General features: G+C 42.4%; 1 protein-coding gene across 1 annotated transcript; it reads left to right on the top strand.

The window, feature by feature from the left end:
- The first annotated feature begins 20507 nt into the window (after positions 1 to 20507).
- On the top strand, positions 20508 to 21784 carry LOC111907702 (60S ribosomal protein L18-3). Its single transcript, XM_023903511.3, has 5 exons — positions 20508 to 20647; positions 20738 to 20827; positions 20910 to 21038; positions 21188 to 21370; positions 21486 to 21784. The coding sequence occupies exons 1-5, from the start codon at positions 20645 to 20647 to the stop codon at positions 21642 to 21644; spliced, it is 564 nt and encodes a 187-aa protein (XP_023759279.1). The 5' UTR covers positions 20508 to 20644; the 3' UTR covers positions 21645 to 21784.
- The last annotated feature ends 2442 nt before the right edge of the window (positions 21785 to 24226 follow it).

A 24226-nucleotide genomic window follows, 5' to 3' on the forward strand; every position in this document is an offset into this window, starting at 1 on the left:
CTAAAGTACTCTCCCATCCTTTCAGATTTGAGAAACTTTTATCTTTCTGCCTAATTTGATTCTTCTCATTTGTTCTGTCATACATTGTAACCTTTCCAATGTTACAGAATTATACTTAACCTCATAAGTATAATCATATTTACTAATCTTTAGTAAATCATGACAAATCAATCTTTGTGGTGGACTTTGACCAGCGCACACCCAGTGTACCTAATTCCTTAGTCCTTCAATTGACTCACATATACATGTGATCAAAGAATTAGTCTTAATTTTCAAAGATGAAAATTCTCATTCATCATACAATACAACTTGTATGATTCCAAGTTTCTGTCCAATTGAAACTTGGGTGATGAAAAACTTTCTTCATTTGGTAAATTCAGACACTGCCACAAATGAAAGAATCAAATCCACTTTCCAATATTGCTATTACTAGAAACATATAAGCAACAATTTTCCACATATGCCATTGTAAGGATATTTTTAAAATAAATAAACTTAAAACCCTTTTTTTCTTTTATTTTAAACCTTTGCGGAAAAAATTATCCTTACAATCCACATGAAAACCTTGTTGTTATCTATTCATAAGCAATATATTATAACTCTTAAGCAACAGCTCAAAATTCTAATTGTCGAACCATGCGATCGAAAACCCACCTTTGCAATAAGAATCAACATATACTTACTTTAAGCTTCCTATATTTTCTTTGATTCTTAAAACATCAGCATGTAACCTATTCACATTATGTAATAAGAATCTCCAAATAGGAACTTAATAGAGTTAGACAGTGGACTTTACCCAAAGTAGAGTCAAACCTCTTGACTTGATCAACCTTATGACCTTTCAGGTGAATAGGGTAGCTTCGCAACCAATGCCCCTTCCTTTGGCAACAAAACACATGGACCCTTTGGTAATGGCACATGAGACTATCTCAGAATTTGCCTTTCTCTTTACTATTTGGTCAACCGAGTTGACTATAGCCGATCCCTTTCCATTGGGAAGAGAAATATTTTTCTAGATATCCAATGCTACCATTGTCAATGTCCATTTAAGACTTGGGAAGTTGTTCTTTTAATCAAATTTGCTTTACTGGTGTTCCAAATCATTGCTGATTCCACAACACCAAGCAAATAGATAACATCATTAAACGTCATGTCATAGTCTGTCTCATAGTAGTCCCAAAGAGACTCACTATGTTACTAAGAAAGTGATTGAACATCCAACTTTCACGAGACTTTGACACCCAACTCTCCCGGCTTGTCAATATGTGACTTTATCTCCAAGATGTGAGCACACATAGACTATGCTTGCCAACAGGGATTGAGTGACTTTAAACTTTTCAAGAACTTGTGGGTGAGGGAGAATAATTGGAGGAGGTGGAGGAAGTGAAGCATGATGTTGAGGGACACCATCTTTTCAAGAGATTTGGGACGATCATAGTTGTCTAAACCAGACATCTATAATGGGAGAAAATCAAGTTAGTTGATTCAAAGTCCTTAATATAACACCCAATATGAAATATTAAGGCTAAGACCCAACACAATATTTTATAATTTGGAAGAGGGATGCCGTAATCCAAGCTATAAAATATTTGAAGGTAGGCGAATGACGATTCACCAATTTCCACCATGAAAACGAAATAATTTATTAGGTTTTAATTGGATTTGAAATTCCTAGATCTTTTGAGATTCATTGAACTTTTCAATGGCATGTTTCAATCTCGAGTGTGCCCTCTCAAATTTTGTGACTGGGATGCCGAGGATCACAAAACAAGGTGTGAATAACCATACCAATTCACTTGGTACCCTTAATATTATCACCTAATCAATGTGCCGGTTAACCACACACGCTCCATTGATCTATGACAAACATTAAGTCACCCTTCGTGATCCTATACTAGTCCAAGTTAGTGTGCCGGTTAACCACACACGCTCCACCAACGACTTGGTAAGGTACAAAGTGTGAATTCCATGGGCTAGCACCAAATTCACATTTTTCCTAAAGTAACTAAGATTGGGAATTAAATAAAAAATATTTAGTTACTTTATAATAATCATTATACTTTTAATGATAATTTAAAGTCATTGTCCTACCCGTTCGGCTAACGACCCTCCACCGATCAAGCAAGCGGTGGGTGAGAGTGGACACCCATTAAGTCGTCATTTTATAGGCAAAAACCTTATACCCACCTTATAGACCGGCTTCGTGAATGAGACCTACTAACGGTAAAACGACTTGTTCTTATACATATATATAATAATTAACCATTAATGTTATAAATAGTATAAGTGTTGAATTTTAACTTTTAAAATTCTAAGTGTTGGAATTAAAGTTTATTAAAGTGTGTGAAACTTTACAAATTCCAAAACTTGAGGGCAAGTTTTGTAACTATCCAAAACTTTTCATTTCATAACTTATGAATTAAAGGTTCATAAAAATGAAGACTCTTCATTTTCATGTAACTTATGTGTTTAAATGTGTGTGTTAAAGAAAAGTGACCTTTGGATATCCATAACTTGAGGACAAATTATGGACTCCATTAAAACACATAAATGATCAAGAATTAATTCTAAACAATTCAGCAAATAATTCCTATCATCTTCTAAATTCATAAGAACATGAACATGATCATCAAAATTTCAAGAATTATATGAACACATAAAATCATGGAATTTTGATATATGCTATTGTAAATGGATTAGAACAACCATTACACCAACTAAAACAAGTTTTAAAACACCAAAACAGTTTAGGGTAATGTTTCTAGCCCATTTCCAGCAGCAAAAGTCGAAATTATGCATTCTGATCATTCTACTCGCCGAGTGCACGAACCTACTCGCCGAGTAGGATGAATTTTGCCTTGAACTCGGCGAGTCCCCCCATGGACTCGGCGAGTCCATCAGCCATACAGCAACAATTTCAACTTTTTTTTCACTATTTTGCATCAAGTATCAAACAAGCAAGCCTAGGCTCTGATACCACTGTTGGGTTTTGAGCAATCTAACACTTCCTAAGTGTGCATGCAACCCTAATAAACCTTGGATCTATGTTTGTCTAAATACATGCAAAATAATAATTTTCCAAGGTTCATAACCTATCTAACATGGCATGGGGTACATTTCAACATAAAAGAGTTAGAAGAGATTACATACCTTTTTGATGAGTTTGGTTCTTAAGGAGTTTGAGGGCCAAGCACCAATAGTGTGAATGCCTCAAATGGAATCACAAAACACCACAAACTCTTGGAAAACTTTGAGAGAGAATACACACTTGTATTTTCGGCCACACACAAGCACACACACACACTAGCTCACTAGTTACCCCTTCGGGGCCATTTCATGCAACATAAGCATGCTTATATAGTGTGCATGGTTAGGGTGAAACCCTAATAACCCATGTCTTTTCCTTTCCAAGGATCCATGGGTTAAAAGCTCCATGGATCATCCATGGACTTCCATATAAGCCTAGCCCATTAGCAAATGAGTGTTAGCCCACACCATATAAAACCAATAGCCCACAATCTAATTAGTCTTTCTTTTAATCTCTAAATTAATTCATAATTAATTTAAGACTAAGACTAATTAAATAACATAACTTCATATTAATATATTATAATTTATAATATATTAATCAACATATGTGTATAGCTCTCATAAAATTATCCATAAATAGTTTGGATAAGATGCAACCCAAATGGACCATGCCGGTCGGGTCAAGTATATACCAAATAAGTTATGGACTTAGACACCTTATCCAACAAAAACATGGGTAGATGAAATAGTTGTGATAACACGATGAAAGACATCAATGTTGACAGTGATCAAGTCATCTAGTGGAGTATAGATGACAACCACAGACGATACTAGACAGTCCAGTGGAACGCTAGCAGGCTCGTAATCTGTAGGTGTTTTTGAACTAGGGGCTCATTAGGTATTTTTGAACTGAGTGTGCTCATTAGGTATTTTTGAACTAAGTGTGTTCATTATATTTTTTTGAACCAAGTGTGTTCACTAGGTATTTGAACCGAGTGTGTTCACTAGGTATTTTGAATTGAGTGTGTTCACTAGGTATTTTTGAACTAAGTGTGTTCACTGGTTATTTTTGAACTAAGTGTTTACCAAATGTTTTGGACTACGTGTTCACCAGTTATAATCTATAAGCCTTGGTAACGATGGACTTCGTGCCGATTCCTTAGGATGATCCTTAGGAATAAATAAACGAGGAATAGCTGATTCTTAGGGTAGATCCTTAAGACCAAAGAAGATGATGGGGATGGGTAATTGGGTTGATTGTTTGATTGTTTAAACATAATAATTATATTATTGTGGGTTGAAAATCCTATGTTATCACCAGGTTTCCCAACCTGACCCACTCAGTTTATTTATATCACAGGTGTTGATATGAAGTCACATTACACTGAGAGATTAAAAAGATGTAGATCACTAGTGTAAATAAATGTAATTTCTGTTTATGTTTCTGTATTGACGACGACATCCCAAACGTTTTAAAATGAATAAAATACGTTTCTTCAAAAAAAATTTGATAACGTATTTATCGTGTTTTTCTGGGAACAAATTCCGCAACATTTTTATGAAAAGAAGTACTCTGATTTTTACAAAGCATAAACAAAACCGGTCTTTTCTGGCAGTGAAAAATGGGGATGTCACAGCTCTACAGCTCTCTGAAAGTGTTAGGGACAAGGGAGGCCGAGTTAGAGTGTTTAAATAGGGTGCAAACCCTCGAATTAGGGTTTTTCCAAAACAGGGTCTACTCCCCGAGTCCGAGACCCGACTCGCTGAGTTCACCGTTTAAGTCCCGTGTCTTTTCTTGCTTCTACTTGGCGAGTTGGACCTTCAACTCGCCGAGTCCAAGGCCAAAATGCAAGGTATACAACAAGAGGATACGTACCAAGAACCAGGTGATACAAAAGAACTTTGAGAAGAACAAAGTGTGTGATGCGTGCAATCAGTCGAGCTCAAGTAAGTTTACCCCAAGATACCCATACAAGCTTATATTATGTTTATCAGTTTCAGTAGAACAGCATGCTAGAATAGGACTAAGGATCTAGGAATGATGCCTTATGTGCCTGCTTTATGTGCTTCAGCTTATGAGGATTACATGCTAGTATTGAGTAGATAGTAATAGGATAGCCTGTTTAGGTTATTCCTGATTATATGAGCTTAGCATTGCATGCTAGTACATATTCTTGTTTTGAGGATAGAATTGCTTGATTATGTTCTGGTTAGATTTCCCTTTTGTCTGAATGCTACTTGCTTTGTGCTTCGTGGGACTTCGAGTGATGAGAGTTAGCCATTAGATGAATACGCCAAGTCACATGTGATCAAGGTTGAATAATCTCAGAGTGTTGGATTTGGCCCTATTTCACAGCTTTCGTATGAGTCTAACCATTGTAAGGACGAGTCCTTTACCCGAAGGATTATCTGAGCCTCGTCACATGTGATGGTATCCAGGTAGTGGCTAATTGGAATTATGAAGACGCCTTCAGTAGCCGAGGATTGGGTGCGGGATGGAGGTTACCCTAGGGCAAGCCTAGGATGAGAGTAGTGTTGGGAGAAGTGCTAGTAGTAGTGAAAGGGACTTGGTGAAGTTGAAGCAACCCTTGAGGAAAGTACGGATAAATGTGGAAGGTAGTATGGGCCCGTACTACTGGAAGCAGAGGATCTGTACTCGAGTCGAGGAGAGCCGAGATGGAACCAGGAATCTTGGATAATGTGTGAGACCTCTCGAGGTATGTTTTGATCCGGACATTTATGTGTTTAATTCCAGTATGGTGACCACGCGACATGGAGCAGGAGGCTCAGGATCTGGGTCAGGATCGGGCTCGGGCGCGGGATCTGAGCAAGTTGATAATGGGTTACACGAGTTCATCGCGTCTGAGATTACGAGAGGCATCCTGGAGGTGACCCCGGTCATTTTCGGGTCAATCAAGGAGGGGATCATTGAGCTGATGGAGGATCGTCTCCGAGCTTTCAGAAGTGATTTGGCGTTTGGCCAGGCGAGTGCGCGCACACTGTCCTTTAAGGACTTAAAAGGGAATGGTGCGCCGAATTTTCACGGGGTGAAGGGCCCCATTGTTGCTAGGAGATAGATCGCAGACATTGAGTCTGCGCAGTTGACGAGCTTCTACCCGGAGAGTTCGAAGGTCCGCTTTGTGGCAGGATGTTTGAGAGATAGAGCCAGAGACTGGTGGGAGTCAGTTGGTGATTCCTTGGGAGCCTCAACCATTGAGACTATGACCTGGCCCAACTTTTGACCAGGTTTAGGGCGGAGTTTGCGCCGACGGTGGAGCTTCAACAGCTGGCCAGGGAGTTCCTAGACATGAGACAGACGACAGAGTCAGTCGCAGAGATTACCGCCAAGTTTCGGGAGAGGGCCTTATTGGTGCCTTAGTATGCAAGGGATGATGAGATGCAGAGGACCCGCTATCATGACATGTTGAGAGCTGATATTCGGGAGCATGTCAACTTCTCGGCATGCCCGACCCTGGACTTTATGATTGCCTGGGCACGGGAAAGGGAGATTGATTTGGAGCACATTGCGAAGAGGAGGCCAGATCAGATGTATACTTTGGAGGGTCCCGGGAAGAGACTTAAGACTTCAGACCAACGTTTAGTAGGTCGGCAGGTCCGAAGTCAGTGCAGCACGTGCGGGAAACCACACAAGGGAGTTTGTCATTCCAGGGGTTCAGGCTGCTACAAGTGTGGCAGTGATGGTCACGTTAGCAGGGACTGCCCATAGGGAGCAAGCCCATTATGTTTTCACTACAATCAGGTGGGCCACAAGAAGGCCGACTTCCTGACGATGAGGGGAGGAGTAGGGAGTGCGTCTTCCCCAACAACTTCGAGGATTTTGGATGGGTGAGAGGGTAGGGCCTTGCAGTGACAGATGGGGGAGATCTGGATTACAGCAGGGAATGTTGCAGGTATGTATCTATGGCTATTTTCGATTCTATGCGTATTAGGGTTGTTCTTACCCCTGACTTTGGTGATAGTATGTATGAGTAGTCTCTCTGCTTGTATTCGGATTGTACTTCCAGAATTGTCATATGCCAATTGCATACCAAGAACTATTAGTAGCTAGTGTAGGGTCATCTCCCACTTCGAGTTTGAAGTGTCCAGTATTATCTCGAATATGACCAAAAGCGGTTCAGGAGTGTTGCGTGGAGGTTGGTGGACAGGGCCCATGGAGTAGCCCTCCACCATCATTAGGGTTTGATGGTTCTAGTCTTGGTACTTGGGATAACTTTTGGAAGCATCAAGGGAAGTGGTCTACCACAGATGGGGTTGTTCTGAGCATTAGTTATTTGGACCTTAAGGGCATTAGTTGGAGCTTAGGGGATTATCAGTATCGGGGATGCAGGAGGTGTTCATCTAGTATTCGGTAATCGTACGGTATTTGGAGTGGGCTAGTGATGGATCGCTAGCGACATCAAGGCGATGGTAGTTATCATGCCTATTGTGCAAGGGATAAAGGAATGAAAACCCTCGGGTTTTCGCGTGCAGTAAATACTTAGTCGAAGCTAAGTGAGGGAGAAACAATCATGTTATAGGAGAAACATCGATTTTGGAACTAGGATAAGTTTTGCTCTCATGTCAGGAAGAAAGACGGCCCAGGTGGCTGTATGAATTGAGGAAAGTGTGAACTGGAAGTTCGGAAAACTTGCCAATTGTGAGATCGCATTCTCAGGCTGCCCGATAGCATATTGCAGAAGAATCGGTTGGGAGTTTCAGATAGGACATGAGTACAGCTTGGGGGTACTAAATTGTGCTTGTATGCTCGACTTTGGGTTAGTCATAGCATCCACTAGCAGCCAGTCGGTGTGAAAAGGTGTTGTCAGACTACCGGATGGCCGTAGCATTCACCAGTGGTTAGATAGTAAGAGGAGTGTGGTAAGACTACGGTGTCGCCTGTAGCAATCGTATGTGAGGATAGTTAGATTGCGGTGTGACCCGTAACATTAGTTTAGTAAGACTGCGGTGTGGCCCGTAGCATTAGTTTAGTAAGACTGCGGTGTGGCCCGTAACAATCGTATGTGAGGATAGTTAGGCTGCGGTGTGGCTCGTAGCATTAGTTTAGTAAGACTGCGGTATGGCCCGTAGCATTAGTTTAGTAAGACTGCGGTGTGGCCCGTAGCAATCGTATGTGAGTATAGTTAGGCTGTGGTGTGGCCCGCAACACTGGTATAGCAAGATTGCGGGGTGGCCCGTAGCTTTAGTTGGGTGGCTGTGCTGAAGTGTTGTAAGACTATGTGGGTGGCACATAGCATTCACTAGTTGGCAGAGCGAGTATAGTAAGACTACGGGGTGACCCGTAGCATTCGTCGGTCCCTATTCGCTAGTGTGAATGTATCAGGTGTGTGATTCACTGGCAGGGTTTTTCAGATAGTTAAGTTCAGGTTGGGGCAGCCGCCCGGATGTGAGTGGGCCACATTGTGATTGGGTCCGAAAGACGGTAGGTCATTGGAGACAAGGAGTGACGTAAGACTGCGGGTAAGTCGTTGCATTCATTAGTAGCTTGGTTCGCGGAGTGTGGGCGGGGGGGGGGGGGGGGGACGTATCTCCAAGGTAGCATGAGGGAAACCGGTACTCCAGGTAATGGTATATTAGTTGGGACTAGGACGGTCTCGGTTCATCCGGTAGGCGGATGGGAGTCAGCAGGACTTCAAGCAGGAATCATGGTAAGGGATTCGGTGCGAAAAGCCGTGAACTGATCGGATGATTCTAAGTTGCTCATCGCGGGATCAAATGATCTGAGAGTAAAGGATTTGGCTCGGTGACACCATTCTCGTCTAAGCCTTAAACGTAGAAGAGAGGGATCTGCTACCCGAATGATTTTCTGAATTCTCACGATTGGGTGGAGCTTTCAGTATTGGAGCATTGTATGGGGTTATTCCGTGAGTATTGGTATGATGGCCGGCATTGGGAGTGGATGGGATTGCGGTTTCAGCAGAGGATCGGTCCTCGAAGGATATTGGGAAGGTTGTTGCTTGTGGAAAGTGCCTTAGAAAGGCCAGTGACAGTGTATGGTAAAAAGGGTAAACCCCTTGCGAATCAAGGGTAAGTGTAACAGGAGTATCGGTATGATTATCGGTTGGATAAAAGTGTTGTACTCAAAGATAGTAAGGAAACGGGTCATTCAGAAAATGACATCTTCAAGGTTTGGATCGGATGGGCACATTGTGTACCAAGTGGTAAAGTGGCAACCAGTTGGTAAGGTAGTTAGCCGTGTCAGACTTCGAGGACGAAGCATAGTTTAAGTGGGGGAGTGTTGTAACACCCAGAATCAGAAAGACCAAGAAAATAAAGGAAAGGCTCTAAGTCAATAGTCAACTCGTCGAGTCCAGGGAGGAACTCGACAAGTCGGAGCGGGATCCGGGGCATAAGTAAGTGACCGACTCGGCGAGTCAGCTAGTGGACTCGGCGAGTCTGGTCTGGACAAGAAAAACCCTAATCCCTGGGGTTGCGCTCTATTTAAAGAACAATACACCCTTTACCCAACCTCTTTACTCCCCTTTTGAGATCCAGAAACCCTAAATCGTGAATGAGAGTCCTTGGAAGCAATTTGGAGCTTAGATAAAGGAGTTTTGGGAAGAGATATTGAAGATCAAGAAGCTTGGAGCAAGGGGCTTTGTAGAGTTGGATTATTCTTCAGTGGGAGGTCATCCTTGAGGTAATAAGTTGTTGCTTTGGATTTATTGCAATTAGATATATTCTTGAATGAGATTTGGGGCTATTTTTGGCAAGATTGAGGTCTATTTCGGGTTTGGGGCCTAGATCTGAGGTTGCTACTTCAGATCTAGGGTTGTGATGGTCCAAAATGTCTTAAAGAAGCAGTCAATGAGTCAATAGTGAAGCCCCTTTGTCTTAAACCCTATCCCTAGAGTGTTTTGGACCTATATCTCCTTGATTTCACTTAAAGTTTGCAATTTTATGTGGGGGATAGACTGTAGAATAGTGGATCTATGGATTGGAGCCCCAGCAAGGCTTGAAATTCCACTGTATGGATTGGGAACCGGAGAAACTCGGCGAGTCACATGGGTGTACTCGACGAGTTGTATGAATATGTGCATGGACTTGGCGAGTTGGAAGAACAACTCGGCGAGTCTGTTGAAGATTGCCTAGGACTCGGCGAGTCTGTTCTTGGACTCGACGAGTCAGATCGCAGAACTCCCAACATCTTCTGGTTAAGACGCATATTAGTGAGTTGAGTGGTGACTCACTGAGTTGGACAGGATGGGACTCAGAGATCGTTGAACTCAACAAGTCATGGGGTGACTCGGCGAGTTGGGTCATATTTTGAGAGCTTCTGAGTTTAAGGACTCGACGAGTCGAGTCGACTGGAAGGTTGACTTTGACCAGGACTTTGACTTTGACCAGAGTTGACTTAGTTTGACTTCTAGATGTAACAGCCCGGAATTTCAAATACTAATATAATTATGATTTGGGGGTGTTTTAAGAAGGGACTCGGCGAGTTGGAGCCAGACTCGCCGAGTAGGGTCGCAGACTTGGTCGTGGGTTCGCGACTGGACTCGACGAGTCCAGGTATGGACTCGGCGAGTCGACGCTGTTCAGTGGAAAACCCTAGCCGTTCGGTTTGGGAAGTATTTAAGGGATCTTATGCCTCCATTGTTCGCCTTTTGGCCGACTGAGAAGGACCCTTAATCGTTGTGGACGTCTAGGGCAGGAGAAGAAGCTTTTGGAACCTTGAAGAATTTGTTAAGCAAGAAGAAGAAGAGTTTTGGCCAAAAGAATACCAAGGGGATCGAGTTCTGAGGTTTGGAGACACAGAGGGGGTGTTATTCAGGTAATATTCCGGATCATTTCTGCTATATTGATGTGTGCACGATTTTAGGGTTTATGAAACCCATTTGGTGATTGGATGGGTTATTATGTTATTATGTTGTTATACAAAAGTTTATACCCCAGTAATAGGATGGTTAGAGGTCCAGAAGGTCCCATGAGTGTGTATTTCGGGACCATACGTATTTCAGGAAGCAGTTGTTCGACTGCATGGCGTGGACTCGCCGAGTCGGATGATCAGACTCGGCGAGTAGCTTGAAGATTCACTGGGACTCGCCGAGTTGTTCTTCAGACTCGGCGAGTGGAGTCGGGGTGGCCCCGCGATTCTTCCAGGAGTGACTCGTCGAGTCAAAGAGGATACTCGACGAGTAGAAGGGGGATCTCAGAGGATTGAAGGACGACCAGACTCGCCGAGTCGCCAGGGAACTCGCCGAGTCCAGTCGAGCTGACAGTGGACTGTTGACCAGAGTTGTCTGGTGTGATTTCTTAGGGACAGTTAACGTGAAAGATAGAAGTGCTAAAAAGGGATATATGATGAGACAGGGAGCTTGGAGCTCGGAGGATCAAGCGCAAGGGATTTCGGGAGTTGCTATCTCCCAGTGACCGCGAGGTGAGTCTTCTCACTATACCTCACCCGGAAGGGTTTGATTGTGTGACCGAAGGGTCAAGTATGTTATGTGTTATGTTTATACGCTATAAATGGAAAGTTAGTTGCTACGCGTGATATGCATGCTTATATATGGGCCGGAAGGCCAGGTATTATGTGACAGAAAGGTCAGGTATGAGATGTGATATATGTGCTTTATGTGTTAGGGTATTTGTATTATGTGTTATATATGTGTATGGGCCGGAAGGCAATTATCTTATGGGCCGGAAGGCGATATATATTATGGACCGAAGGGTCGGGCCGGAAGGCAATGTTATGTGGACCGAAAGGTCCGGGCCGGAGGGCGTATGTGCGTAAGGTATATTGGGGAACTCACTAAGCTTCGTGCTTACGTTGGTTATGTTATGATGTTTCAGGTTCTTACAGTAACGCGGGATGGCAACGGTTCGATTGTACACACCGAAGAAAGAGTTGTGTTTTGGAGGATCCTGGTCTTCTCTTATAATGAAAATGAAACTATGTTTTGTAATTCGAATGTGAATAAGATTCTAAACAAGTGTTTTAATATTAAATTGATTATTTAAATGAAAATTTTATTTTTGGAAATATTGGCGTTACAAATTGGTATCAGAGCCTTGGTTTGAGGGATTCGGACGCACCTACGGGTAAATCTGGACTCAAACTGAGGAAGTAAGAAAAAGTTTTCCAAATAAATGGTTTTCTAAAAGTGAAAAGAGTTCAAAGAGAAAGCAAGAAAGAGCAGTGTGTACAATCAGCCAGAGCCAAACGGTGATTTCCCAAAATACCCTTACTTTTGTATTATGAAATATCTATTATGCACTTTATGAGACATTATTGCATGCTAGAGACAGGCTAGGTATTTCACACCTTAGGACTAGAGTGGCCTGATTTGTGATGCCTTAGTCTAGGGTTTGCTGTTATATGTGCGTTATGCTTTTGTGTGTATGTGATGAGTGAGAGCATCTAGTTGGAACGCACAAGGGGTAAAGCTACGGGGTACAGAGGTACTTCCGAGGATGAGCCGAGAAGGTGGAGCTACCACAGATGGGGAGTCCTATGTATGCTTCAATGCTCGAATGCTGCTTGCTTTGTGCTTTGTGGAGTTATCGATGATGGGAGTCAGCTACTAAGTGAGTATGACGATACTCAGGAGGTAGAGGGCTGGCATCATTAGTAACTCTTCAGCAGCTGATAGCAAAGAAGTGGGAGGACAGCGGAAGGGACTAGGGAGTAAACCTAGCCAGATGAGTGCGCTGGTAGAGTAGAGGATTTCGCTGGAAAGCGAGCATGCGCGATGAGATGGGTGAAAGAGCAGGTATATCAGCTACTTAGGAACTTTGGGATGGTCCGTGTGGAAAGTATGGGTAGATGTGGCAGGTAGTATGGGCCCGTACTACTGAAAGCAGAGGACCCATACTTGATACAGGGGGCATTCTGAAGGTCCTAAGGAACAGATTGAGGAGTGATGTTATGGTTCGAATACCATACATCGGAGCGGATACAGAGTGATGTTATGGTCAGGGCACCATACATCGGAACAGTTTGAGATAGATGTTGTGGTTCGAGTGCTATACATTGGAGCATATTGAGGAGTGGTGCTATGGTTCAGGTACCATACACCGAAGCATGTTGAGGAGGGATGTCATGGGATGAGTACCATGGTTCGTAGTGGATGATGCTTGTGGCTATCTTGTTATCCGGTTATCGATCGGACGAGCACGAGCGAGCGGGATGCGAGGATTCGCGAGATCCGGCGTGATGAGGTTGCTGCATTGTCGCGGGCTGAGACACCAGAATTGTTTGGGTCGATCAGGACCACTATGATTGAAGTAGTTTGATGAGCGATATGCGGCTTTCGCAGAGACGGCTGCCGCGGCGGTTACAGCGGCTGTAGCAACGGCAAAGAAAAGGGGCTAGTCGGGGTTTTCAGCATCGGGACTTCTATTATGCGAAGCCTCCCACATTCGAGGGAGTTCAGGACTCGATTGTTGCTATGAGAGGGTTATCAGACATGGAGGGGTGTTTCTCCACGAGTTTATGCCCTGCTGATCAGAGGGTGGGATGTGCTCTGAACCTATTGAGGCTCGGGGCGAAGGATTGGTGGAGATTGACCACGAGGTCATTTTCCGATGCGCAGAGGGCTGCGGTTTCACGGGATCAATTCAGAGGGATGTTCAGTACTCGCTAGGTTCCGCGAGATGAAAAGGAGAAATTGGCTCGAGAGTTCCTTGAGCGGAAGCAGGAGTTGGGGTCGGTGACTGAGATCACCGGGATGTTTATTGAGCGGGCGATGTTTTGCCCTGAGTTCGCTTTAGAGCAGGCTCAGGTGTCCCGACATCCGAGTATGCTCAAGGGGGGGGATCGGAGCGGTCACACTCGTGGGAAGTGTGAGAGGAATGGCACCGGAGCTTGTTGGCTCAGTGGTGCATGCCGCAAGTGCGGAAAGGAGGGGCATGGTGCACGGGATTGTCGGTAGTCAGTGCCAATTCGGGATTTCAGGATTTGTTATCAGTGTCGGCAGGTTGGACATTGGAGGGTCAACCGTCCACAGTTTCCTGCAGGACCGGTGCAGGCTCTAGCATCGGCCACCTTGAGGAGTTCAGGAGGAGGACAGGATGGAGCAGAGCCCAAGGGCTCAAAGTCGTGCTTATCGGCTGGCGGCAGAGGGAGACGGAGCAGTGCCGGAGGCAGCTGCGGGTATGATGCTCTCTTGATGTCTTGAGTAGCTTGCGTTGATTGTGGCGTATTGTTTGTGCTGGTGTCTAGTGTGGATTTCGATGCGGTATTTGTTGTTTCGCGGGTTTGGCATGGTTATGGATTGGTGCTTCAGGTTTTCGCTTGGCATTCGTTGTTCCCTGATGGTTTAGTATGGTTATAGTTTAGTGTTTTGGTACCGGTAGCCTTGTGCGGTTTTCGATGCGATATTCAACCTTTGGCAGGTTGTGGGTTTGGTTATCGGTTATTGCTTGGGAATTCCGTTGGTCATCGTTCGTGAGGGTTGCTTACGCTTGTGGGAAGCAGTCAGGGGGTAAATGTTCCCTTTGTACAGGATGGTTCTGAAAGGTCGTTAATGACGATCGGTGGCAGTTAGTCAGTGCTTTAGTGGGGGAGAATTGTAAAATTCTCCGGGAGATCGATGAGTATGTAAGGGTGTTTAGCTGTTGGGATTCAGCAGTGTTGTCAGCGCAAAGTATAGGCCGACGAGAGCGAGTGTTGGGTATGCGGGGCGAGATACAGACCTAGGGCATTTGAGTGTGGAGGCCTGAGAGGAGGTCGGGATCAAGCTTGAGTAAGTAATCGGAATTTTGCGATCAGAGTATTGGTACGTTTGAGGTACGTGATGGGTTGTACCGCATTAATCCCACGGGATTATGTTGTGCATGTTTCTAGAGCTGGAACCGGAAGGTTCCCAGAGTTAGAACCTGTGGGTTCGCAGAGTTTGGGTGTACGGACCCACAGAGATATAGCCTCGAGTGGCAAGTATGTGTTATGGGAGTCGGCCCAGTCATACTGGAGACTCTGTTGGTATTGCTATATTAGTCTGAGATTTGCGGATCGCGTATGTTGCAGTGTGATTGCATTGGAAGGTCTGGCCCCGGGTTATTGATCTTGTTTAGCGGAGGCAGTGATTTTGATGAGTGGAGAGAGTGCGTGGGATTGAGAGCCCCTGCAATGAGAACCAGAGTATGTGAATAGCAGTTACGCAAAAAGGGTGGTGTCGCTTGGGGCGAGCACCGTGGCACCGGTTGGAGTGGCATTATGTTCAAGAGAGTTCCGTGGAAAAAGAAAAGAGGAGGGTATGTAACTCCGAAGGGGGTGCAGGTTCACGAAAGTGAAAGCTGCAGAGCAGAGTTATGGTTAGAGTTTTTCGAGTGTGGTTTTGAGCGTCGTGTTCGCGGCAGTGGTTTAGGAACCCATCCGGTTGGGATGTCTGTTGAGGCTCAGAAGGGATGCAGGGGGAGAGAGAATCTTAAATTCTCAGTGTGATCCTGATCAGAGTGTAGGGTGGGTGTAGTGGTTCAGCTTGGGAGATGTTCGAGGATATCATCAGTGTATCGGGTTTTCCAACCTACGGGGGTTAGGGCGAGTTCAGCTTGTGTATATGATGGCAAGAGGAGGACTTGTGAGAGTTGCTCTGGGAGTGAGAGTGGATCTCTCAGTTGGTCCGGGATGGACAAAGCGGACTTTGGATCGGGGATCCAGTGGTTCATGGTTTCCTAACCCTTATTGATCGAGTGATTGTTGGGATTTAGAGCAGAGTTGCATCTTGGGTAATTCTCGGCTACAGAGAGAGGTGGACAGTACAGAGATTGGGCTTTAGTTGGCAAAGCAGACTCAGCAGGTTAAAGAGAGTTAGTGATCGTCTAGAGTTATCAGGAAAGTTATGCAGGCAGACGCCGTTACGAGTATGTGATGCAGGTCAGCGACTTCGTAATCCTGACGGGGTGCTTCGATTTAGGAAGAGGGGTAAATGGGGGGCCCCGGTATGTTGGGTCTTTTCGTGAAGGTGCGAAGGTAGGAAGGGTGGTCTATCGTTTGGAGCTGTCAACGGAATTGGGACGGATCCATAACACTGGTATGTGTCGCAGTTGAAGAGGTGTATAGCGGATGAGTCAGCAGTGGTTCTGCTAGAGAACGATTAGGTGGATGCGAGCCTGTGTTACGTCGAGGGGCTAGTGGCCGTCGGAGATCGGAAGATCAAGGTTCTGAGGAACAAGGAGATACCTCTGGTGTTAGTTCAGTGGCAGCGCCGGGGAGGATCGGAAATGAACTGTGGTCTGGAACGTGTGATGCGGGAGCAGCATCCAGAACTATTCTCAGAGTGAGACTTCGAGGGCGAAGTCTAGTTCTAGTGGGGGAGAGTTGTAACAGCCCGGAATTTCAAATACTAATATAATTATGATTTGGGGGTGTTTTAAGAAGGGACTCGGCGAGTTGGAGCCAGACTCGCCGAGTAGGGTCGCAGACTTGGTCGTGGGTTCGCGACTGGACTCGACGAGTCCAGGTATGGACTCGGCGAGTCGACGTTGTTCAGTGGAAAACCCTAGCCGTTCGGTTTGGGAAGTATTTAAGGGATCTTATGCCTCCATTGTTCGCCTTTTGGCCGACTGAGAAGGACCCTTAATCGTTGTGGACGTCTAGGGCAGGAGAAGAAGCTTTTGGAACCTTGAAGAATTTGTTAAGCAAGAAGAAGAAGAGTTTTGGCCAAAAGAATACCAAGGGGATCGAGTTCTGAGGTTTGGAGACACAGAGGGGGTGTTATTCAGGTAATATTCCGGATCATTTCTGCTATATTGATGTGTGCACGATTTTAGGGTTTATGAAACCCATTTGGTGATTGGATGGGTTATTATGTTATTATGTTGTTATACAAAAGTTTATACCCCAGTAATAGGATGGTTAGAGGTCCAGAAGGTCCCATGAGTGTGTATTTCGGGACCATACGTATTTCAGGAAGCAGTTGTTCGACTGCATGGCGTGGACTCGCCGAGTCGGATGATCAGACTCGGCGAGTAGCTTGAAGATTCACTGGGACTCGCCGAGTTGTTCTTCAGACTCGGCGAGTGGAGTCGGGGTGGCCCCGCGATTCTTCCAGGAGTGACTCGTCGAGTCAAAGAGGATACTCGACGAGTAGAAGGGGGATCTCAGAGGATTGAAGGACGACCAGACTCGCCGAGTCGCCAGGGAACTCGCCGAGTCCAGTCGAGCTGACAGTGGACTGTTGACCAGAGTTGTCTGGTGTGATTTCTTAGGGACAGTTAACGTGAAAGATAGAAGTGCTAAAAAGGGATATATGATGAGACAGGGAGCTTGGAGCTCGGAGGATCAAGCGCAAGGGATTTCGAGAGTTGCTATCTCCCAGTGACCGCGAGGTGAGTCTTCTCACTATACCTCACCCGGAAGGGTTTGATTGTGTGACCGAAGGGTCAAGTATGTTATGTGTTATGTTTATACGCTATAAATGGAAAGTTAGTTGCTACGCGTGATATGCATGCTTATATATGGGCCGGAAGGCCAGGTATTATGTGACAGAAAGGTCAGGTATGAGATGTGATATATGTGCTTTATGTGTTAGGGTATTTGTATTATGTGTTATATATGTGTATGGGCCGGAAGGCAATTATCTTATGGGCCGGAAGGCGATATATATTATGGACCGAAGGGTCGGGCCGGAAGGCAATGTTATGTGGACCGAAAGGTCCGGGCCGGAGGGCGTATGTGCGTAAGGTATATTGGGGAACTCACTAAGCTTCGTGCTTACGTTGGTTATGTTATGATGTTTCAGGTTCTTACAGTAACGCGGGATGACAACGGTTCGATTGTACACACCGAAGAAAGAGTTGTGTTTTGGAGGATCCTGGTCTTCTCTTATAATGAAAATGAAACTATGTTTTGTAATTCGAATGTGAATAAGATTCTAAACAAGTGTTTTAATATTAAATTGATTATTTAAATGAAAATTTTATTTTTGGAAATATTGGCGTTACACTAGAGTTCAGTTTGGGACTAAGTGATACGTTGATACTAGTAGCTCGAGGAGCTAGTGGAGCAGCGGTTCAGAGAGTTGTCGGACAGCAGCCAGAGGATTATCAGCAAAGTTCAGTAGTGCGAGGTGAGTCTCCTCACTGTTTGTATGGGTCTACGACCACAATGCCGACCCATTTAGTTATGTATGATAGGAAGACCCGGGGTTAGCCCTAGGCATTATGCATGAAAGTCCAGGAGGCAGCTCCTGGCACACAATATGTTATGTTTGATAGGATGACCCGAGGATTAGCCCTAGGCATTATGCATGAAAGACCAGGAGGCGGCTCCTGGCACACAGTATGTTATTATGTATGATAGGAAGACCCGGGGGTTAGCCCTAGGCAATATGTATGAAAGACCAGGAGGTGGCTCCTGGCGCACTGTATGCCATTGTGTATGAAAGACCAGGAGGTGGCTCCTTGCACACTATATGCGGAGTAGCCTATTAGAGTAGTTTGTATAGTTGTCTCTGTGATACTTGCATGAAAGACCAGGGGGTGGCCCTTGGCACTTGTCTATAAGACCCAGGGAGTGGCCTTAGGCTTGACCAGTAAGACCACGTGCGACCCGTGGCATAACCGCAAGACTATGTTTGGTACATAGCACCTTACTTGATTATGGATATGTTTGTTATGTGTGGCCCTTGGCTATGTATGACATGTATGGATCAGTTGGTTTGTATGGTATGTGGTATATGGGGAACTCACTAAACTTCATGCTTACAGTTTTCAGTTTTGGTTTCAGGTACTTTGTTTTCAAGGAAAGGAGTCGGCTCAATCGCAACGCATCACACTATGTTTTCCGCACATGAGATCTTTGGGATTACACTCTAATATGGTTTTATGATAATATGTTTTGATTACTGATACTTTGGTTTGACACGAGATATTATTATGATTGTTTTATACTGATGGTTTATGTAATAACTTATTTAAAAATGAAATTTTTGGGCTTGAATTTTGGGATGTTACAGTGTTCATGTTTGTTTGTTTAAGTTAGTCGAAAAATGAACAAACACGAACGAATAAACGAATGAATTTTATCGTTCATGTTCGTTTGTTTAAAAATTTACATTGTTCATGTTCGTTTGTTTGTGTTCGTGAACATGGTAAACGAACATAAACGAACGAACATAAATAAACGAAGATAAATACACATAACTAACATACATAAACATATACAAACGTAGATAAATAAAAATAACTAACATATATGAACATAAACGAACATATAATATATTAATGCAATCAAACAAATAAACTTAAATGAACGAATACAAGCGAACAACATAAACGGACGTTCACGAACATAAGTGAACGAACGAGACCATTGTTCGTATTCGTTCGTTTAACTAAACGAACAAACGAACATAAACAAACTTTTCGCCGAACGGTTCATGAACAGTTCGCTGAATATTCAGTTTGTTTACAACCCTATATACACCAAATTTTGTTATGTGGTTTGAATATATAGATCATGTATGTTTTGTAGAAATATTGTATGCTTGAGGTTGATTTATGTATAGTGAATGCATCATGTCTACTTGTTCTAATATGATGTTTCACATCTACTTATACTTAGTACATACTATATGTGTTTAGAGATCCTTATGCATAAGGTGTGTTTTGGATTATGCATCTAGAATATTTTCAACCTAACCCGTTATGTTTTGTTTGTTTTACGGTCTTGTATATCATTATACTTTGCTATTCATATCATAAAAACGTCATACAAACATTTTTCAAACCATATCAACGTAACCTAAGCATTTGCATTTCCACAGATAAATAATAAATGAAAACCAACAAATGGTCAACATCACATCGTTTAACTAGGACAACGCACTTTCACTATTCCAAACACGACCTTACGACTTTTAGCTAACGCTAAACAAAGAAAACAACATAATGACCATTATCATTAAAGTAAATACAAAAAAAAAAAATAAAAAATACCATCGACTTGTTTTTTGCCAATTCCTTTTGCATATGCTTTGTGCTCTTCAAATGCACATCACCAAGAGTCACTTTGTATAATTTAATTACAATACTAACACTCAAATTTTAACAATATCAAGTTTCCACCTTTAAATTTAAGACACCTATAAAACTTTATACTTGGGTTATTCATTGTCCAAGATGTCAAACTTTTTGCTTGAGATCCACAACTACAAAGTAGAAATCTATCTTGAAGGTGTCATCGTTTCCCAAATAATATGCTTGAAACTTGTGAAAAACTCATAGTATAAGTTAAGATCAACGAATAGATGGAAAAAAAAAGGAAGAAAACCTAATTTATACACATGGACATATCTTTTGCCACACTAGATGCCACGTGACCTCAAATTATCCATGTAACCATTTATAAGTAGATAACTGGTTTTCAACTTTTCAATGATCAATAATGGCTGAAAATATAAATAATCAAATTATAAAAGTATAAACTAATACCTTTTCAAACAAGAAGATGAAATTAGAATGTCTTTTTGGTTTAAAGACATTGATTATTACCTGGGCCAAAATATGGGCTTTCGAACTAGGGATCCAGCCCACAAACAGTTTTTGTGTTACGTTTACATTAATAGCTACACACATCTTCATAAACCCTAGGCTTCACTCCCCCTCCCCTTAACATCATTTGTTTTTGCAGGTACCAGCAACCGCCGTCGCCATGGTAACGTTTTGCTTGAACCCTAACATCCATGTCCTTACTCTTCTCATTCTTATCTTCGCGTTCTAAATCATTTGCTGTTTTGTGATCCAGGGTATCGATCTCGTTGCAGGTGGAAAGAGCAAGAGGACCAAAAGAACAGCCCCTAGATCCGATGATATCTATCTCAAGCTTCTCGTCAAGGTATTCGTGTTCATAGAGTGTATCTGATTGATTGTTTTCTTAGAACGAGAAATACTGATTCATTTTTTTTTCTTTTGATTAGCTTTATCGGTTCCTAGTTAGGAGGACTGGAAGTAACTTCAATGCTGTGATTCTGAAGAGGCTCTTCATGAGCAAAGTCAACAAGCCTCCGATTTCTCTATCTCGTTTGATTCGTTTCATGTCTGGAAAGGTAATTGTCTTTTAATTGATTTCCGAACATAATCGTATGTGTATCAGACGCAATGCGCACTCGATTTTACATTCTTTAGCATTGAAATTCCGTATATATGTATGTAAATGGTTTGTAATCATTTCCAATGTTTGAATATATACAAACAGGAAGACAAGATTGCTGTGGTTGTTGGTACAGTGACTGATGATGTTAGGGTTCATGAGATCCCTTGCATCAAGGTTACTGCTCTGAGGTTTACTGAGACTGCTAGGGCAAGGATCGAGAAGGCAGGAGGAGAATGCTTGACATTCGATCAGCTTGCTCTTAGAGCTCCTCTTGGACAAAACACTGTATGATCTTTATTTACAAATATGTTATGTTTTTGATGCGTTTTGACATGTTAATGAATGAATAAATGAAAAAACAGCAACTTGTAAGGTGTAACTTGTTAATGGGTTGATGTAGGTTCTGCTTAGAGGACCAAAGAATTGTCGTGAAGCAGTGAGGCACTTTGGAAAGGCACCAGGTGTTCCACACAGCCACACCAAGCCTTATGTGCGATCTACAGGAAGGAAATTTGAGAAGGCTAGAGGAAGAAGAAACAGCAGAGGCTTCAGAAACTAGGCTTTTCTTGAGGTGTCACTATTTGATGATTCTATTATGTCAACTTCTATATTGGGATCTTTAAAGTTTTGCTATTTATAAGCCTGTTAGACATATTCTTCATGATGCTTTTTGTTATTTTAGGCAAGTTTTAATGGGTATTGTTGGGTGTTTTTTTTTTGAGTTGAGACTTTTTTTCTTCATATTTTTTGGATGGTGTTTGAGCTTGGTGTTGGTTGCATTTTTCTGTTCCAAAAGAGTTAAAATGAGCATTCAATATAAAGTATGCAACTTAAAAAGCTTATTGGCTAAAAAAACTTATTATCGTGAGAGCTTATTTAATCTGAAGCTTTTTGAAATAGCTTGTGCCAATAGTGTTGTTAAGTTTCTACCAAATCCATCTATTTTTCATGCAAAAAACATAGGGAAAAAAATATGAAATCCAAAGCTCAAAGACATGGATGTTTGCAAAGACAGTTTGAAATCCTATTCACAAATAACTATACAAAGTACTAACCCAAATTATAATCCGCGCTTTGAAGCTCTTAAATGTATACTTGTATCAAACAATTGATAATAAAACAGAGAATATGTTAAGTCACCCTTATCAGTCGTCACGCTCTACTAATTATCCCTAAAACGAGCAAAAGGCCTTACATCCGTCTCCAGGTTACATATTGCATAATCGGTAGAAAGTTATAGGTACTTTGTTATTTATTGATAACAAATAAAGGAAATTGTACAGTTAAAATACTAGACGTTAATATTGAACGGAATTGAGAACATCTAGCATCTACCCCTGGCACTCCTCTTTTTATTAGCGCACTATAGGACGGAATTTGACCAAGATTAGCTAGTATCTTATATAGTAACAAATTCAGATTTGCTTCCCTGTGGTGGCTACAATATGGCATGGGTGTTCAAATGGTGTGCAGTTCCTCAACCGCAGTTTCACGTTATTGGAGATCTCATCAGTTTCATAAAAAAACTGGGGTAGATGTGTGAAAAAGAGAAACAATCTCATCCGTGTATGCTATGACGTGATATGACTGATATGGAAATCGAGATATGATTGGATGTTTAAGAACATAGGTACCTCTCCCTTTTAAGATTATTGACGGCGTTAAATAATTGGTGTATACTTGGCTAAAGCATAGGAGATCAAATTGTAACTACAAGTGAGCTGAATGGTGTATATGTCTATTGAGTTCTTTGTGAGACCATAAAACTTGATGTAATGCTTGTTCTATCTTTGTTGTTCTCCTGGCCCCGTCTAGTAACTTGCTAGACGGTGATCCTTTTAATAATATTTGCCGGTTCAAAAAAAAAAATACATTTTGTTGTTCTCATCTCCTTTTAAAATATGTTACTATATAAGATACTAGCTAACCTCGGTCGAATTCCATCCAACAGTGCGCTAATAAGAAGAGGAGTGCCAGGGGTAGATGCTAGATGTTCTCAATGCTTACAGGAGGATGAAGACATTGCACATATTCTGATTCGCTGCCATGTGGCGGCTACAGAATGGGAGTGGGTGTTCAAATGGTGCGATTCCTCAACCACAGTTTCACATTATTGGAGATCTCATCGGTTTCATAAAAAAATTGGGGTAGATGTGTGAAAAGGAGAAACAATCTCATCAATATATGCTATGGCACGATATGGCTGATATGGAAATCGAGATGCGATTGGATGTTTAAGAACATATCTCTCCTTTTAAGATTATTGATGACGTTAAATCATTGGTGTATGCTTGACTAAAGCATAGGAGATCAGAGTTAAACTACAAGTGGACTGAATGGTATATATGTCCACTGAGTTGTTTGTGAGACCATAGAACTTGATGTAATGCTCATTCTATCTTTGTTGTTCTCCCGGTCCCGTCTAGTAACTTGCTAGGCGGTGGTCCTTTTAATAATATATGCCGGTTAACAAAAATTACATGGGTTTATTTAAAAGAAATAAACAAACATCAAAATCTAACAATTTAAAAAATTTAAATTTATAAGAAAAAAAAATATTAATTATGAAACTTGAAATGCTTATTTATATTTTAAATTTAAACTAATAAATTAAATAAATAAACAACTAAAATAATTGGATTCAATTTAGAAATTTAGAAGTTATAAAGAAAATTGCATTAATGAATTAGATCGAGAGACCGGTAGCTATTCTCGACAAGAAGACGAATGAGCTAAGGAACAAGAGGGTTGAGTTGGTGAAGGTGCAGTGATAGCACCGCAAGGGTTCACAGTGGACTTGGGAGCCCGAGGAGGAGATGATGGAGCACTACCCGAAGTTGTTTATCGACACAGCTGTAACACCCCGTTTAGTAAATAGATAAATAGATAAAATTAATATGAAGTGTGGCCCTAAAATCCATAATTATATAGCAAGGTGATGGTTTAAAGGAGTTAACTGGCATAATTTAGAAGTTGGGGGTTAAAAGTGTAATTTGAGACTTATTTTGTAAAGATTTTTAGAAGACAGGGAGTGTTTGGTAAGTATGGGACTTGATATGAAAGGATTTATGGAAGCAAGGGCTAAAGAGTAAATTCTGGACCTAAGTTGAATTTTGTTGAGGGAGGGGCTGCATGGTAATT

The sequence above is a fragment of the Lactuca sativa genome, chromosome 8 (assembly GCF_002870075.4).
Source record: "Lactuca sativa cultivar Salinas chromosome 8, Lsat_Salinas_v11, whole genome shotgun sequence".
NCBI lineage: Eukaryota > Viridiplantae > Streptophyta > Magnoliopsida > Asterales > Asteraceae > Lactuca > Lactuca sativa.

What these genes read in the sequence shown, in the direction of transcription:
- LOC111907702 (XM_023903511.3), top strand. An exon ending in TTCGTTTCATGTCTGGAAAG is followed by an intron (nt 21,039 to 21,187) that starts GTAATTGTCTTT and finishes ATATACAAACAG; the next exon opens with GAAGACAAGATTGCTGTGGT. An exon ending in CTCCTCTTGGACAAAACACT is followed by an intron (nt 21,371 to 21,485) that starts GTATGATCTTTA and finishes GGGTTGATGTAG; the next exon opens with GTTCTGCTTAGAGGACCAAA.